General features: G+C 33.4%; 2 protein-coding genes across 3 annotated transcripts; both read right to left on the bottom strand.

Annotated features, from left to right (window-relative positions):
* Nucleotides 1-787: 787 nt before the first annotated feature.
* On the bottom strand, nucleotides 788-6,082 carry LOC123219378 (protein MODIFIED TRANSPORT TO THE VACUOLE 1-like). Its single transcript, XM_044641313.1, has 5 exons — nucleotides 5,070-6,082; nucleotides 3,576-4,310; nucleotides 3,228-3,383; nucleotides 1,675-2,643; nucleotides 788-1,228 (listed from the first exon to the last, which is right to left on the bottom strand). The coding sequence occupies exons 1-5, from the start codon at nucleotides 5,274-5,276 to the stop codon at nucleotides 1,187-1,189; spliced, it is 2,109 nt and encodes a 702-aa protein (XP_044497248.1). The 5' UTR covers nucleotides 5,277-6,082; the 3' UTR covers nucleotides 788-1,186.
* Nucleotides 6,083-7,798: 1,716 nt separating this feature from the next.
* On the bottom strand, nucleotides 7,799-13,224 carry LOC123219377. 2 transcript variants are annotated; one of them, XM_044641312.1, is made up of 14 exons: nucleotides 12,942-13,219; nucleotides 12,121-12,487; nucleotides 11,738-11,829; nucleotides 11,350-11,508; nucleotides 10,824-11,160; nucleotides 9,959-10,077; nucleotides 9,791-9,863; nucleotides 9,499-9,719; nucleotides 9,341-9,397; nucleotides 9,069-9,240; nucleotides 8,736-8,858; nucleotides 8,472-8,642; nucleotides 8,277-8,336; nucleotides 7,799-8,192 (listed from the first exon to the last, which is right to left on the bottom strand). In XM_044641312.1, exons 1-14 carry the CDS (start codon nucleotides 12,986-12,988, stop codon nucleotides 8,091-8,093), a joined length of 2,100 nt encoding a protein of 699 aa, XP_044497247.1. In that variant the 5' UTR covers nucleotides 12,989-13,219; the 3' UTR covers nucleotides 7,799-8,090. The 2 variants fall into 2 exon arrangements, 1 of the variants encoding a protein (XP_044497247.1); XR_006502858.1 differs by lacking the exons at nucleotides 7,799-8,192; nucleotides 8,277-8,336; nucleotides 8,472-8,642 and having other exon boundaries at nucleotides 8,757-8,858; nucleotides 8,956-9,240; nucleotides 12,942-13,224.
* Between the last annotated feature and the right edge of the window lie 4,461 nt (nucleotides 13,225-17,685).

The following is a 17,685-nucleotide window of genomic DNA, read 5'->3' as shown; positions in this document are numbered from 1 at the left end:
TAAACCTATATTTGAACATTGACTTTGATTTACAATCTAAAGTAAACTTAAGAACCACAAGCAATGGTTTTCAATTGTTCCTACATGTTACTTAATAAAATAATGAAGAGATATTAAATAAGTATAAATGTCTTACATCACTAAGGAAAGATAATAGAATATTTGTCAAAGAACTTATTAGCATATAACTCATCAAGAAACATTTTGGGTTATGGTCAAACAACCTAACCTACTATCTATCTATTGTTAAAAGTTTGTCTACTTTGAACAAATAATTCTTCATAGTTTTTATTTTTGGATTTTACAACCTAAAACGTGTCTTTATAACTTAAGAGAGAGTTCAGGGGTTATTTAACCAGTCTTCGTGTTTTACTATCGTTTAAAAAAACACAAAATATTTATAACATTATCTATAACATCAGGTCTAATAATTCATCTTATTGTCAAAATATTGTTTGCTTTTAACACAATTTGTCTTTGTTTTGCTTTTGAACTATACAATCGAGATGACATTTTAATAGCTTATGAGTTTATATGTTATTTAATTAATTTTCTCTTCTCATTTTCTAGTGATGTAAAACTCACATATTTTATTAATATAAGATTTAGCTAAAAGTGTTACAATACACCTTCACTACATATAATGCTCACCAAAAGTAGAATTTTGTGAAGTGGAGATGCAGAACATGTTGATGATGCATCATTAGTCAGTTTTCGGTGACAAGTGAAAAGCCATTTACCAAAGCTTAATTTACATAACAAGAATACATTTGACCAAGCTACAAAATGTCAGAAAACGGGAACAACAATATATTGATTTTCTTGAGTAGTGTCCCAGATTCATTTATCACATGATAAGCATTCCTTGTGTTTATGTGGTAAACTAACCAAAAATTACAAGAAAAGTGGGGAGAAAACTATAGATTCATTACAATTGAATGGCAATGAATCAGTGTACAAATTTAAAAACAAACTATAACAGAGCTAACTGCACAGAAATTTCTTTTTCTTACAACTCAAATACAAACAATGAAATATGCTAATTCTACCATACTCTTTCAGCCATAACTCCCTCCATTATTGTGAAAAAAATGTAGAACTATTTTGGGTATAAGATAAACAGCTTGCCTTTGATCTACTTGCCTCGCATAGATAAGCCTATTCCATAACAAATTTTTCCCAAAATTCAGGAAACTCTCTTCGGATCACAAGCCGCAGCAAGATGGTCCTACATGATTGATAGGATGCACAGCATTATCATGGATTATCATATCACTTCAGAAAACAACTTAAAGATGTCAATTAAGCACTATTTAATTTCTATAGAAAATATGCTATGAGAAAAAAGTAGATTGGGGGGTAAGTAGGATATGGCTTCCCAGTGTAAACTTGCAACTATAATAAAATTTACAAAATAAGATTTCCACATTTTGCTCTAAAACTCTGCCAATAGGACGTTTATATACATTCATTAAAACTCTCTCAGCCACAAAGATGTTTATATAAATTCATATCTGAATTTTAAAAATCATACTTAAGCACCATTAATATTACTGTAACTTTCAAAATTGTTTATGTAATAACTCCCAATTTTACAACTGTAAATTTAACATCAACAAAGAGGATCAATATGAAAACTGAAAATGAAAAATCAACAGCCAGAAATAAACTTACAGAGATAAAATCGAATGCTCTGGTTTCCTCTTTCTTCAAACTGTTGATTGAACTAGAAGATGGAGCTGCAAAATTCGGCTGGAATATATCCAGAAGTGGTGAAGAATAGCCTTGATTAGTTCCCGTCACATTACTACCTCCAGCATTTCGGGCATTCAGGTTCCCAAGTTGTTGAAGGTTAGACATTGTAGCAAGGAACTGTTGCTGAGCAAACAAACTCCCCATGGCACCATAACTTATTGGCTGAGATGCAATAGCCAAATTGAACATCATGCCAGGAGGAATGTTATATGGCATAGCACCAAAGGGAAATGCTGGATTTGTGGTCACCCCAGCTGTTTGGGCACCAAGTAGGTTGCTAAATGCATTGTCAGAGGTCCGATGGCTAGATTGACTACTCATATCTGAAAATATATGTTCAGATTGTGCCACAGAAGAAGCTCCTTCCTGCCCCGAATTTGACAGGTTTTCCTTAATGGACAAGCCAGCCATTAAGTCATTAACATCAATTTTCGTATTTTCTTGCTTTGACAGAACTTCAGAGTTTGAGCCAAAGATATCAAATAGTTCAGGCCCCTTTATATCAGCTATGCCAAGATTTTCATTAAGAACTGGTTTATCATCAACAGTCATCCCAGAGAAGAGATCTTCAGCATTTTCTCGACCCTTATTAGTGTGAAATGAGACATCTGCAAACGGGTCATCATCATTATTTTGTTCAGTGGAGCTTGCACCAGCACCTGAACTCTCTCCAAAGAGATCATCAATTAGAGAGGCTGGTGATGTCAGATTTTCTATGCCTTGATCACTTGAAATCTTTCTGGAATTATCTGTTCCATTGTAATCATCTGAATAACATGTGTCTATTAAGTCAGGCATCTGAACAGCAGCAGAAGTCTCAGCCTTCATTGACGTATCTGAACCACCTACAAAGCCTCCTGCCTGCTCTCCACCAAGAAGGCTCAACACCTGTTCAGCAAAAACCAATATTAACGTTAACATACACACAAACCATTTACTTCATAGAAAATTCTACAGAATGAATACGGTAGTGGTGTTGAAGCCTATTTAGATTCCAAGTGCAAAGTATAGAACTTCGATGTCACATCTGAAAGTATAGGCTTCTGATGTGGGGTTTATATGGTTTTATGTTCTTTAATGTATTGCAGAAATAGTGACTGAATACAAGGATTTATCTGAGACACCAATATTCGTGGTCCAAGCAATGGCGGCTGTAAAGTTGCTCTATCTAAATGGCATCCTTATCCTTTCCTTTCCTTTTCTATTTTTTTTTACTTATTCCAAATTAAATTGAAATATGGATGTATTGTACAGTGCATAGCAAAAATCAGAACAAAATATATATATATTCAAAAAGAAGTTGTATAATGATGCCCGTCATACAAAATTTATTATTGAGAATGGGCCTTATACAAAATAACTAAATATATTTTTATCAGCCACTCTACTTGGACCCCACTCTCCTTTTTCCTCTAGGAGAATAGATTAAAAACCTCAGAGTCAGAATCCTTTGTAAGAGAAACGAGATTTACCTTATTAGCCTTTTCCCTCAGAGAAGTTTGAGGTAATTCTGAACACCTAATCACAACATCTTTCTTCTCGCTGAAGTATGAAGCTATAGTTAAAAAATTTTCATCATCCTTTTTCCTCAAAATTGACTCAAGAACACAGATAGCTTTCATTCGCACCTGAAAAAAGAAAATTAACAAAAATTAAAGAAATTCTAGGCTGGATCTTGAATAAAATCTACAGAGAATGACAGTGACCCAGTATCACAAAGTTATCAAATTGAATAGTGAGAGTGTGCTTCGGCTTATATTTTTTGCTTCAGTCAGAGGTGGTGACTGGAGTTTATATTATAATCAATTAAAAACACATGCCTGCCACAATGGAGACTGAAGCTTCGATTCAAGCGCCCAACTCAAAGCCAATGCATCCAACTTTGCAGCCTCCACAAGGAAAACCTGAATGGCATCTCGAGTCGGTTGGAGGCGTATACCACCCGATGTCACAATGGTCTCCAACAACTTCTCTTCACAAGTTTTACTCCTAGAGTCCCCATTTAGCCTGTCTTCCTTCACCACTCCTGATTCCTGGTTCCAAGGCCCACCATCATTTTTTGAAATTCCAAAACCAGCTTGAGTTTCATTGTGCAATTCAACTGGTTCATATTTATCTTGATATTCATTCTCTATTGTCAATGACCTTTGAAGATTTGGACTTCTATAACTTCCATTATCATTCTTTTTTAGTGAATAGCCCTGGGTGAAACTAGTTATCCCTTGCTTAATAGATGCACTTCCAATACCTACTACCTCACTTAAAAATGATTTCCTATCTTCTGATGACATGTCAAAGTTGGTATTCCCAAATCCCTGAATTCGTTTGTTAAGATCCTCTGCAGGTGCAGGGGCGGGCTTATTTTCTTCAGAGAATATAGCAGAAATAGTTTCATGAGCGGTGTCCCGCACAGCCTTATTCAGGGCATCCCCCTTCAACGGATCTAACTTCCCCTTGTAATGAAACAATTCGCGTACAGCCGCTGAATGCCTTTGCATTTCTCTCCTGAACTCTACACCAGACTTTCCCACTGCATATTTAATCAGTCTCAGTGCCTGCAAATTTATTAGAGAAAAATTGGTGTCTACTGCAATATCTCGTCAATATAAATAAACATAAATCTAAAATCTGAGCAAATAATGTGATATAAACATTGTCTTCAAATCTATAAATTCATCTCCAAAAGGGCTTAAAAAAATGGCATAAGTAAAGAAAAATACTGATATAATCCCAATATCAGAACATAAAAAAATACTATTAAGTTCAATTTAATGAATGAGCATTCTGCCATAATTAAACTTGATTATTACCCTTCAGGCTCTACATGGTAATCCACATAGATTCAGTTTTTAAAATGCAGAAACAAACAAAAACCATAATTAACTTCCAAAAATCAATCAATAAAACTATGTGCACAAATAATGATCTCTAATCTAAAACTAGTCAATCACATGATTACATGTCATTGTTTGTTTACATAGTACTACTCAAAATCAATTCTCACACCATTCCACTTCTAGGCAGCCAAGCATAGTGAAAACTCTAAATTGAATCCACAGGAATCAGCACGTTTAACAAATGGAATGTACTCATCAAGAAAAATTATACAACTGAGTTAACCATCAAAAAGAAATGCATGCATGTTCATCACTATTACTTCCAACTCATCAATTTGAACAATCTTAATGAATTCACAACAGTCAACAACAAAACAGACGCAAATTACAATATGAATAATGCATTCTTGTTGAATACAATACTTCCAATACATCAAATTGAGCAATCTTAACAAAAAAAGAACATAAAGCAATTACCTTCTGTTTAACAACGGGGCTCTTATGCCCAAGTCTTTTCAGGATAAACCCAGAGACCTCCTTAACAATACTCACGTGAGCTGATCGCAAAAGCTCACAAATCTCTTCCAATTTATACACAGGCGTTACCTTGTCTTCATCTGACGTGGCACCATCGATCATCCTCGATCTCCAATACGACTCCACAGCTCTTCGACTCGAATCCATTCTCTCAATTCACCCCCCCAAAAAAAACTAATTCCAGAAACCCACTTGACCAAAAACCAACTAAGTTCCAAATAATCCTAGAATTTCAAAACCCACAAGCTAATCACCCCCGCAGAGATTAATCTAATATTGAACTCAAAATCAATCACGCCTTTTTCTTTATACAACAATTCGATTTCTTTTCATGCAATCAAAGTCAAGGTACCACAACTCTGACAAAATAACAACAGCGATTCGAGATCGATCCAGGATCACTGAATTAATTTGATTGGTCAGGGAATGTGTTGCGGACCAAAATAGAGAATATGTGATGCAGCGTTTTGTATATTTGTTTTGAATTTCTGTCTACGTAAAACGGTGCCGTTTAGTAATTAGAGTCTCTTACACTTACCGTGTAACACATTTGCTTGGTGCAACTGAGAACAGAATGAAAATAACAATCAAAATTTTCTCCTCTGTTGTTCCTCTCAGATCTTCTATTTTCTCTCCTCTATTCTGGAAATTTCTTTCTGTGGATTGAATCTCTGTCTTCATCTCCCTCTTCTTTTAGTTCAGTTCATATCATAATGAAGAGGCCGTTTATGCTATAATTGATTGAAAACTTGAAACTACGGTTTGTTCGTTTTCCTAGAGAGAAAGATAGGGGATTATGAAAAGATGAATGTACAGCGAAGGGAATGGTGAAGACGAGAACAGACAGACAGTTACAAAGAATCAAAGACAGACAGGTAGCCAAGCCTGGTGAGTTTCTTTGTGGGGTGAGTCACCGACGTGTCGGTTGTGGTTTACGTTTGAAAGTTTGGTCGGTCCTCCTCCCAGGCGCGTCAACAAATTCCTTATTTAAAAAATATTTAAAATTAACCAGTTCTCCATTGAGTACAATTTCATAATCGAATAATTTAATTAAATACAATTTTTCTCTCCTCACTAATCTTACGACAAACCTTAAATCTCTTAGCCGACTATAATTTTTCTCCAACTTCGAAAGTTTATATCAAAATTTTTCACAAAAAGCACAAATTTAAGTGAGTAAGATTATTAAATTCAGTCAAAAAGATCAATATTGTGATACTCTTAAGCAATCTCATATGTATACACCTCATATTACTTTCACATATCAACAAAATATAAGATAGTTATTGAACGTATGTGTGTATTTCACATTATTTGAAATGTTAAAATATAACTGATTAAATAGCTTTGAGTTTTTTAAATTGTCAAAACATATTTTAGATTATAAAACTTAAAAGTATAATCATAATGGATTATATGTTCAAAGTAGAATTAAAATCTCTCCACCACTCCTTCTGAGTGATAGTAAGGCAAATAGGACAAACCTTAATTAAGACATCTTAACAAAGACGTTGGACAGGGATATTACAAATAATACCAGAATCACTCCATATATCTTCTTGAGCAATTGTGGAGTGAAAGAAAACTTTAACAAGGACGTTGAACAGGGATGATATGGCAATGATCATTCCATGAATGGAGTGGGTGTTTTTTCTTTCTTCAACTTCCAAGAAACAATGAGGAATAATTTACTTGAATGGTTGTTCATGTCTTAAAATCTTTTGGAATAAGTTTTTTGATTTAGGAGTGAGCATTTTTTGTTCAATATTCATCTTCTAATAAGAGAATAAGATCATTTCTTAAAAAATTGATCAACCCTTATAAAGTGGAACGATCGTTCCATACTAATTATTGTGTTTTCAAACGTTAAACATATTTTGGTTATGACTAAACAATATTAGCTCAATTACAATCATTTTTCCTGGTTTGCCACTTTAAAACACACAAGTATCTAACAATTGGGTCCAATGTGATCACTAAAAGAACCCAACACACCTATTTAATGGTTTGTGTCATTAGTAAATGTGTGGTTCTTAATGAGTGAAACTAGTAAGCATGACGAATTTCTATTACCAATAGAGAATTTCTATTAAGTTTATGTCCCCTCTCCAAAAACTATATAAGCAATTTTACCTATTGAAAACCGTCATTCAATGGAAGTTTATGAAAGTTTACTAAAAGAAAAACTAGTCAAGGATTAATCATCCACCTTCATATTAAAGTTTTCACTTGAAGATTCTAAGTTTCCACATTATGGCTCAAACATGTTATGTTATATCTCAAATTAACAATCAATTTCTGTATTAATAATCATTATGTGATCTTGTGATTTAACATGTGAGCATGATTAATAATGAAATTTGACAAAATCTGAGACACAAAACTGCTTGAAACCCGAAAAATAGGAAGAAGTTTTAGTGTAAGGCCTTCACTAGTAAGCCTTTCAACTATTCACTTATATGAACTTTTTGAAGACTTGGCCTTTTGGGAGAACAGGACCATTATCAGATGGCCACTCCAACTTACAGCCAACTAGCTTAAAGTAGTCATTAACTCAGCAGAAAATATTTTGAGGCAAAATGTGCAATGTTGAAACACAAATCTCACTCTTTTACTTGTTTCTCAATGCTTACCCAATTCATTCATCAAGAGGAGATGACAATTCTTTAACATCAAAGTGAGCTGTGAACAGCCCAAATTTTTGCATACAAAACTCAAGGATGCATCTCTAAATGTATTTAAAATCAAAGTGTAGAAGAAGAATCAATTTGACTAACTATGCATACAAAGAGTTACATTATGATACTTGGTGTATATGCATGCATCCAAATATTTACAAATTTTGAAGGCCAAGTAAACAACTTCTCATGATTCTGCGCATGTGGCAAAGAATATGTGACTATTGGCCGAAATTTCTTAAACAATAGGGTTGTTACTATGAATCATCACTTAAGATATTGTTTAAGGATCTTCAAGGTTTCCCCATGACTTAACTTCCATCTTCTTAGTTCTCTCTAATTGTTTCACAACATCCAGTCGCTCAGAAGAATATGGTGAAGGGATCTAGTAACAGAAAATAAAACAAGATTAGAAAGAAAGGGAGAGAAGGGAAAGAACCCCTTATTTGGAAGAGTAAACAAGACTTACCATAGATGGTATATACTTCTTAATAGCTGCTAGCATTGCAGCATGGCCTACAGCTGAAACCTAGAAAAAAGGACATGATGCAATCAGCTCTCTAGAAAATTTTAAATGCTATTTTTATATACTTTGCTTTAGCATAAGCGCCTATCATGTACATGAGCACATAAAATGTCTATTGAGGATAAAATAAGAGATTACAGGAAGTAGCATTAGAATTGTAATTGGGATGAGTGAAGCAATGTCATTTAGGGTTCTTTGCAACTTCTTCCGTTCTCTCACTGTAACCTTGTGGCCACGCAACTGCTTTAGGAGTAACTCTAGAGACATCGATATGTCTAGAAAGAGCAACTGAGTCCCCATCCAGACATCCTATCCAACAATAGAGTATAGTACTGTCAATTGAATGCCAGATTTTATAACAATTCTGCCTGTTGACTAAAAGCAGGGGATCAACATCCTTACTGAGCTAGTAGAAATCAACTTGATGCTGTACTTCCGTATTATGCTCTTCTGCATGGAATGGGTTTTGCCACTGCCTGTTTCCTCCACAAGGTCTATCGCAGCAGCTCCAGCTGAGCCCCTGGCCTGGAATTGCAAACTCAGTATGTGAAAACAAAAGACTCCATAAATACCTTACAGCACTGTTCCAATTTTTTATTACTGTTGCTCTGAATTCACCTACATATATCTATTTGCCCTTTTGCACACATCTCATGGTCAGGAGCTTGGTTTGGTTGGTGAAACTTAACATATGCTAACAGCTAACCCATATAAAAAGCTACTAAGTAGCCAAACCTTTCTCACATAAGATGGATGTTGAGGTTTATTCTCCATATTTCTGAGTGTCACCAACTCATTGCGCTTTTGTTTTTCCTGCAGTGGTGAAGAAAGCTTGGCTGTGCCTTTAGTTTCAAGGAGAGGTATGTGGCCTGAGGCACCTGTTTCTGCAATCTTCAGCAGCCCGTTACTGGAGAACATCACACAAGTGCAATTATAATCCATTTCCCGCATTGTTTTCATTTAGGAAAAATCATTACATAAAGCAGCATTACAGATCTCCATGGTACCTTGATCTATCATATGCAGCCCAATAGTCATCTAGACAAATAGTAAGCAGGCTTTGGCTGAAAAATTGACAGCACCATAAGTTAGAAGTCAATCGAGGAATTTTACAAACTTAAAAGATCAAGGCAGAACTAATGAAAGTGAAGATGCTTCTTGCTACCTTCGGAGTAAAAAGGCTAGCAATTCTGCATCTAAGGTTTGTTGAGTAGAACGACAGAAGTGAGCAAACCCAGAAAACACATCATAGCAAACAGCAAAAACGTTTGATAGAATAATTTCTTTCTCTGCTTGAATAGCATAATGTTTTGACCTTCTTTCATGATTGCACATGGAAGGAAATGCAGCATAAAAGTCAAGCCACCCAATTTCATCAGTTACAATCTGTAAAGATGAATTTTGCAGTTTAAGACAATTCACATTTTGCAAGTTCAACAAAATTGATAGGAACTTACCTCCATGAAGTGTTGATACACTGATATGGAAGAAAACTCAGGGTAAATGAAAAGAATGCCACACTCCAAATAGCTACAGGCAAAGTATTATTCAAACTCTTATTCATCTGTATTTTATTGATATGATGAAACATTCAGAATCCAACCAAAGTATGAAGAAATTTTTACCTGAGGAAGTCCTTAACCATCTCATCAACATCCTTTATTCCTTTACTTGACAAGAATAATCTAGTCTTCCTTCCCAGATAAGCAAAAAGTCCTAAAGTAGCCAAACTATCTGCTTGAACCTGTCAAATTTTTTGGCTAAAGTCAATTGTACAAAATTAATAAACATATGTCAACATGAGAGCAACAAATTCTAAATGAACGAAAAATACAGACCAAATTGACCACGACCATTGTGCAAGATTTTTATGATCAGGAATATAAGAAACAATTCTCAAGATTTAATAAAGAATGAGCTATTGGTCCCCCACATTTTATCTTAGTATACCCCTATTTCTTTTTCTTATTTAATGACAATATTATCCTTCATAAAAATTACTAAAAAATGGTATAAATTTTTTTTTTACTAACTTTCACCCATTAACTATTGTATTATTAGTCTTAAACTTTTCTTTGCTTTCTAATCATAAACCCTAATCTTAGTTTTTTTATATATATATATATAGAGAGAGAGAGAGAGACACACACACACACACATATTTCACTTGTACAAGAGAAAGTGTTCTAAGAAAAACATGGAATTATTCAAACTATTAGTTTTTTTAATTTTCTTGAATTTTCTATTGATCTACGCTTCTTCAAAAACAATTAAGTATTTGTTTATATCAACAGGTGATAACATGCCAATCTTACCAATTCATAATTTTGGAAATAGGTGGGGCTCAATTAGATATTTACAACACTTAAAAATTTAGTGGTGTAAATTTAGAAATGGGTGAAGATAAAAAGTGGGGGACCAATAGGACTACTCAATAATTAAGCATAGACTCCGATCCAGATTTCGGGGGTTAAAGAATATAGAACCAACCTTTTCATGTAAATTTTTTGTCCCACAAAGTAAGCCTTCCCTGTAAAATGCAATTGAAAGCTTCTTCCGAGCCAATCCAATCCAAAATTCAAGTTCCTCAGTGTTTTTGTCCAGAAGAACCCTTTTACCAAAGTGAGCTAGGAAGTCATGTTCAAATCCTGCCTCAGTTGCTAAATGATGCAGCTTGTCTACTGATACCAAACTACATGAAATATTCATTAGTTCTACTGATACATCCTCAATTTCCATTATAATTGTGGGACAGGAAATGCGCTCAGGACCCAGTTTGCCTACTGCAGCGCAGCAGCTTATCGCCACAATGATACCTGCAACACCACTGAAAATTTTTGTGTTCTGATTAAATTCCTCCTATCATATAATAAAAGGTATAAACTATTATGAAAATGAGCTGACATGCACCACAAAAATCATTCGAATATCAATGCAAAGATATGTTGTGATAGAAGGAATTTATCATTTGGGAAACAATAGATCATATGCTAAAAGCAGAAGTTTCTGAGCAGACCTTCCTGCATATTCCATAGACCACTTCTTTAATAATGAACTGGAAAACCCTTCAATACGAGGTAATTCCACTATTCTAAGCCATTGTACCAATTCTGTGTGCCTTATGCTCAATTGACTTTCAATGTACTCTCGAATAGCATTTATCTTTGGGCCCAAGCTGAAAAATATTGAGGAAATAGAGTTGTCATTGCTGATTGACATTTCAATGATATATGCAAAATGAAACATGATATATAGAACATTTGATCTGGTTTACACATGATTTTAATTTAATCAACCACACTGGAAGTGGAATTAATATTTCATAGCAGAAGTGAACATAGACTCTTCAAATCATGTAATAGTGTCACAAAAGTTTACTTTGTCTTCAGTATTTAAGCTCTTACATGTCATTAACAGGAACTGCATTGTTGTGACGGTCATGCGAGAGCATGATCTCCACTTCAATTGCCACTTTTAACAAAGCATAAACTGCTACCTGAAGAGCCATACGAGTCAATGATTCTTTTTCATTTTCTCATGTCTTCAAATAATTCATAAAGAATGTTCCATCCCCACCCAACTTAAATATAACTGGGATAGTCTTTCAGGGAAAATAACAAGAAGTATGAGCAGAAACATGTCATTGTATTTATCAATCATTAAAACGACTATGGATCATTCAAGTAATAATATTAAAAATATGCTACAGAAGCATATTTTAATTCTTCGGACCATATTTCTAGCAAGTAAAAGAAAGTTCCAATGTAGCAATGTTGTATGTACATACTCTATAAGCAATACGTTTATGCCATTTGTTCACATCCTTCCCATTCCAAGCCATTGCAAGCTCTGCATCACTTCCAGCCAATCCAAGTGACTCAGCATCAAGTGAAAAACTCCTGGCAGATTCATGCAATACCCAAACAAGGCAATTCACCCGACTAAAATGCATTTCTTCATCTTCAGCTATAGCAATAGGAGCCACATTCTCACTACTGGTTTGCCGTGAAGCAGAGGTAGACAATAGTGCCCTCCTTGATTCATGACTCACAGAACTACAATACTTCATTAAAAATTCATGTGAAAAGCAACTCTTTGATAAGTGAAATGCCTTCTTGTTTATCATTCCCCTGGTATCTGACCCAAAACATTGTCTGCAATAACAGAATGTTGCCAATTCAATGACAAACTCCTAATAATAATTACCAAGGAAGAGCAAACTTTTCTTCAAATGCTTAAATACATACGTCAAGAATATAAACTTTATTACTTAACTGTCAACTATGCGTAACTCAAAGAAAACCCAGATAAAATTTTCCACTAAAAATTCACACATCCATGAATGAAAATGAAAAAGTTACAATTTCAACACGTTCTTGACTTCTAAAGATCCAGAAAAGAATCCATACAACTGAGTTCAAGACTTGTTTAAACAAATACAATCAATCATCATAAACATTTACAAACAATTAAATATTCAAAATTGAGATTGCAACAAAATCAACTCAACTTATGCATACTAACAAACCAAAATTTTCACAACCCACATAAAATAAATCACGTTAAAGTATTGAATAAGCATATATAGAGAAGCAAGAGGGAGATTACGAGTAGCTAAAGTGGGAGAGCCTGCAGAGAGACAAGTAGGACACCATGGAAGAAGAAGAAGATGGAAAGTTAACAAGAAAAACAGGAAAAAGAAGAGAAAAGAAGGAGTTGAACAGAAAATAAATGAGGGACTAAGAAGCGTAGACATCGAGGCAAAAGAGTAAAATATAATAATGAAATGAAGGCTTAGCTGAAGCTGGATTATGCTTAGGGTTTATCTCCCGCCAGCCGTTTGTGATTTTGAAGTTTTTTTTTTTTTTTTCCCTTCGAAGTTGGCTCCTGCAAATCCGACAACTTTAAGCACATTGTATTGTAAGTTAAGATTCTTTCTAGTTTTTTTATAAATTCATATGATATTTACCGTCTGAATATAACTTTGCCACATGGTACAATAAATCACAAAAATTTTCATAATGCAATAATAATTATATGTGTTATGTTGTAAAGATTTGTTTTTTTTAAAGTCAAGTTCACGTATTCAACACCCAAAAATTGATTAATCATCAATCAACAAGAAGTTATTAGACTAATGACCGAGCATCATTAACATACGGGTTGATTCAAAATGTAAATATTAGATCTTTATGTTTAAAGTTTGCATGAAGTATGATAGAACTATTTTTTATAATTTTATATATTACAATTAAAGTGTAATTACTTTTTTATTATATCAAAAACATGTATTCATATAATAACAATGACACCTAATAAGATCTGTGATATTGAACTTTACATATTTTGTTATGCATGTCACTTTAATATTTCTTTTTATAAATTTAAGATTGTCTAGACAAAGGCTTAGGGGCATCGAAAAACTTTTACAACTTTTAATATACTCATTATAATCTTTTTATTAATTTTTTGAAAGTACTTAATCACATAATCATAGACATAAACTTCTAAATTATAAATCAAATCACGTTACAAATCTGATTGTGTTCATACATTTTTTAAATTGAACACCACCATTATTCAGTATACCTTTTATTGGTACTAATTTCATCACCAACAATTTGACACTAGAATGAGGACTCTCATAAAGCTCATTTATCTTTTAACAAAACACTATCTTTTTCATATTCTTTCAATCACAAAAAAAAAACACTTTTTCAATGACTTATTATGGAAGACAGACAAGGTTAATAACCATTAATAGTTAGACTACCAAAAGTAGTCCTAGTCATAATTTCTCATCTTTAAGAACATTCAACCTTATCGTTGAAACCTAACATGCTCTGATGGTTAAGGGTTTGACCATCCCTTGCGGTATTAACTTAACTAATTGATATCATTAGTGGTTTGGCCACTATTATCAATGTGTTGCTCCAACAATTGAACAATCCTTCTACAATAGCATCAATTCCCCCTCAACCATTAGTTAGCCTAAGGTCTAAAGTCTCTCGCATGGCTACTCCATGCCTCTTCTAATAGAGTTAACAACAAGTTGTCCCATGAGAGGAAGGGTTTGTGTCTTGTTTAGCATGCAAAAGGAAATTCACACAACCTATTTGCCTGTTGGGTGAGAAATCAAGCTTAAAACATCAGAACATGTGCAATGAAATAAATAAAAATTAATATTCACCCAAAATCAACCAAGATCAAATTATTGGGATGTAATATGCATTTCAAAACTAAAAGAATGCATTTTGAATACTTACTCTTGTTAGTGGCTCCTTCATTTTGAAGGGAATATTTGTGAAGCCTTTGATATCTATTCAAACCTAGAATAACATATTGGTATCTATACAGGGCAGCAAATGAATCAAGAAGAAATGAAGGCCTTGAGACATATGTTGGGATATTTATATGAATGAGAATGAGAAAGGTTGTTATTTGTATATGGGCATAGCCAAAAGTTTTGTGACTAGCACAAAGTTACATATTTTTATAAACATGACAAAACAATCGTTCCAAATGATGGAACAGTTGTTCTATTAACAAAACAGTTGTCCCTAGTTAGGAACAATTATATATAATTAAATAAGATCAACATTTAACAAATATCATTTTAGCTCCCTCTATTTTTGGGTTATATCAATGCAATCCTTAAAGTAAGATAAAATCTCATTTAGATCCAATAATCTTGTAAATATTAAAACTGCAATTCCAAGAATTTGACATGTTTCACTCTATACAATTGAGGGCTTGAGCTTGAGCTAAAGGTTGATAAATTAATAAAACATTGGCTTAAGCTTAAGCTTGAGACAATGTTTATTTTTGGTTCGATCAAGTCCAGTTGGCAATCAGACTTGAGTTAGTCTTTCTTGAATCCAGTCTTATCAAAGACTAACATTAGAAAAAAGCTCCCTGAAGTCACAATCATTGTCATAAACAAAAGAATGCTTAAACATAAAAGTAAAATACAATATTGGGACCTATTTGCTTTTTGAAACTCTGCAAGATGTAACATCCCTCCAAAAATACTGTCAATCAAAGGAATGTACTATGATACTTGAGTTAAAAAAGTATGAAGATAACTTATACATACCAAATATTAAACTTTAACGTACAAATTCACAAAATTACTCTTTATTACTCAAGATGTCCAAAATAAAAAACATGAAAATCCGAAACATCATTATGTGTGTTGAAAACTCAAATCATAAATTAGAAAACAGATTGAATATATCATGAGCATAATGATCAATAATGATTAATATCCCCCCATGCTGGCTATATGCTCGTTAACCTCGTACTATAACTGTCATCATCACTTATTACCTACATAACATGAAATAAAGAAGAATGAGTGATAATTCATCCAATAAGTATGAGAACTTAGTCTTACAACTTTAATACTTAGTCCCCTTCTTAAACTTAACATTTTATTCCACTTAGACTTTGTAATCAAGAGTACACCTTTAAACCCTAAATTTAGATAACGTGGAACTCATATTACTTATCTTACTTGTCTTGGGAACACCTTTGGTCCCATTCAATAATCTTAAGAACCATATTTGATCTCATAACTATGATGACTTTGTCTCGATCATCTATGATACATTCATAATCCTACACTATGATGACCTTTATATGCAATGCATGTGAAAACATTTTTAAAATATTTAGTTTTTCTAAAAATATTTTCTAAAAACATTATTGGACTGTTGTGTCATGATTATACCTTACTGCGAGGATATGTAGAAAAAATCTCACAAACACCCTTTTGTAACAACCATCATGAAAACATATCAAAACTTATGATAAAAATCCTATTTTCATAGGTGTGTAATGCTAAAAACTATAATTGGAGAATTTATCCCACACATATCTATGGACAGACTAAGTCCTTATATGTCTTACAAGGTAAGGTCCCATACATGCCTTACAAATCACTAGTTGCACATATGTATTGTGAGATCAGTTCACATCTATATACCTTAATTGTATGAAAACATGTATAGTAAAACTGGTTTCATGTAAACAAAATTGGCTGAAATATGTTTTCATGTGAAGACATGCATACCATTGAGCTACTATCTTAACTTAGGCTCATAACTAGTTTTCACCCTTAATTTAGTTTTCTATCATGCCCTAATGTGTTAATGTACTATCTAGGCATGACTTGTACTACTATGTACCTATATGTCCCTACAATCCTTTAGGACATTACTACGAACAATTGAGTACAAGACTTGAACTTATATTCATTTTGGTTCAAATGTACAATCATATATCATAGGTTTACAGTCATGCATCCCTTCCTCTATGCATGAGTATCTTGAACCATGAACCTATGCATAAGCGTGGATGTCTTATACATATGTGTACATGCATGTGTCATAAATGACTTTGTTATTAGAAGTATGGGCATGTATGCCTTTATGCACAACTGTATGACATATATAGTATGTATAATTTTATGTCTATCAAGGTCATACATGTCCTTGGGACAGTCGTGCACATGTGTTTAAAGCATTATTCTACGATTGTTTTTCCTAATTCATCATGCTAAACCACAACCAACATAATTTTCTATTATCTTTAATATGTTCCTCAACAAAATAAGACATTAAACCATAGCTAAATATTTAGATCAACCTTACAAGTCATGATTATTACAAACAATGTCTAACATGCACAACACGAGCTAATCTCCATCATATTTTGTACAAATAACAAAATAATTTCAACATACTATTCTTAGGTCATAATATTTACACACAACATATCATAAACACAAAATCTAGTAATAACTTTCTTAATTCATACCAGTCTATATTGATTTAATAGTCAAATTTCTTTTTTACACACACACACACACACATAACATCATCTAACATGTCGAGATCAAAACAAACATAACATGTACTTGAACAAAATCCCATATACAAAATTCTTTATTCATGAAACTAAAAGGCTTCTACTTACTTGATCGTTGCTAGATAAATTCAAGACTGCTTTTATTCTTCTTTCTTTGTTGAAACACGTCGTTCGATCATTAGAAAACCCTTTGCAACCGACTCTCTCTCTTTCAGTAAATATGTGATAGGAACTGAAATTGCATGTTATGGGTTATATATCATAAATAAGTGATAACTTGCCTTAAATATATATTTTTTTGAAGCTACAACCGAATGCATAGGCATGCACCTCACCATGCACAATCGTGTGCCACTTAAAAATTTTATACGTGACACATTATCCACTTATCTGATATGACGTTAAAGGAACATGCATGCACCTTTCATGCACATCCTCAAAATCTTAAAAACTACATACCTTAGAAATCTACCCAAACATT

This window comes from Mangifera indica, chromosome 6 (genome assembly GCF_011075055.1).
Source record: "Mangifera indica cultivar Alphonso chromosome 6, CATAS_Mindica_2.1, whole genome shotgun sequence".
NCBI classification, from domain to species: domain Eukaryota; kingdom Viridiplantae; phylum Streptophyta; class Magnoliopsida; order Sapindales; family Anacardiaceae; genus Mangifera; species Mangifera indica.
This window is presented reverse-complemented; position numbering and strand designations above follow the sequence as displayed.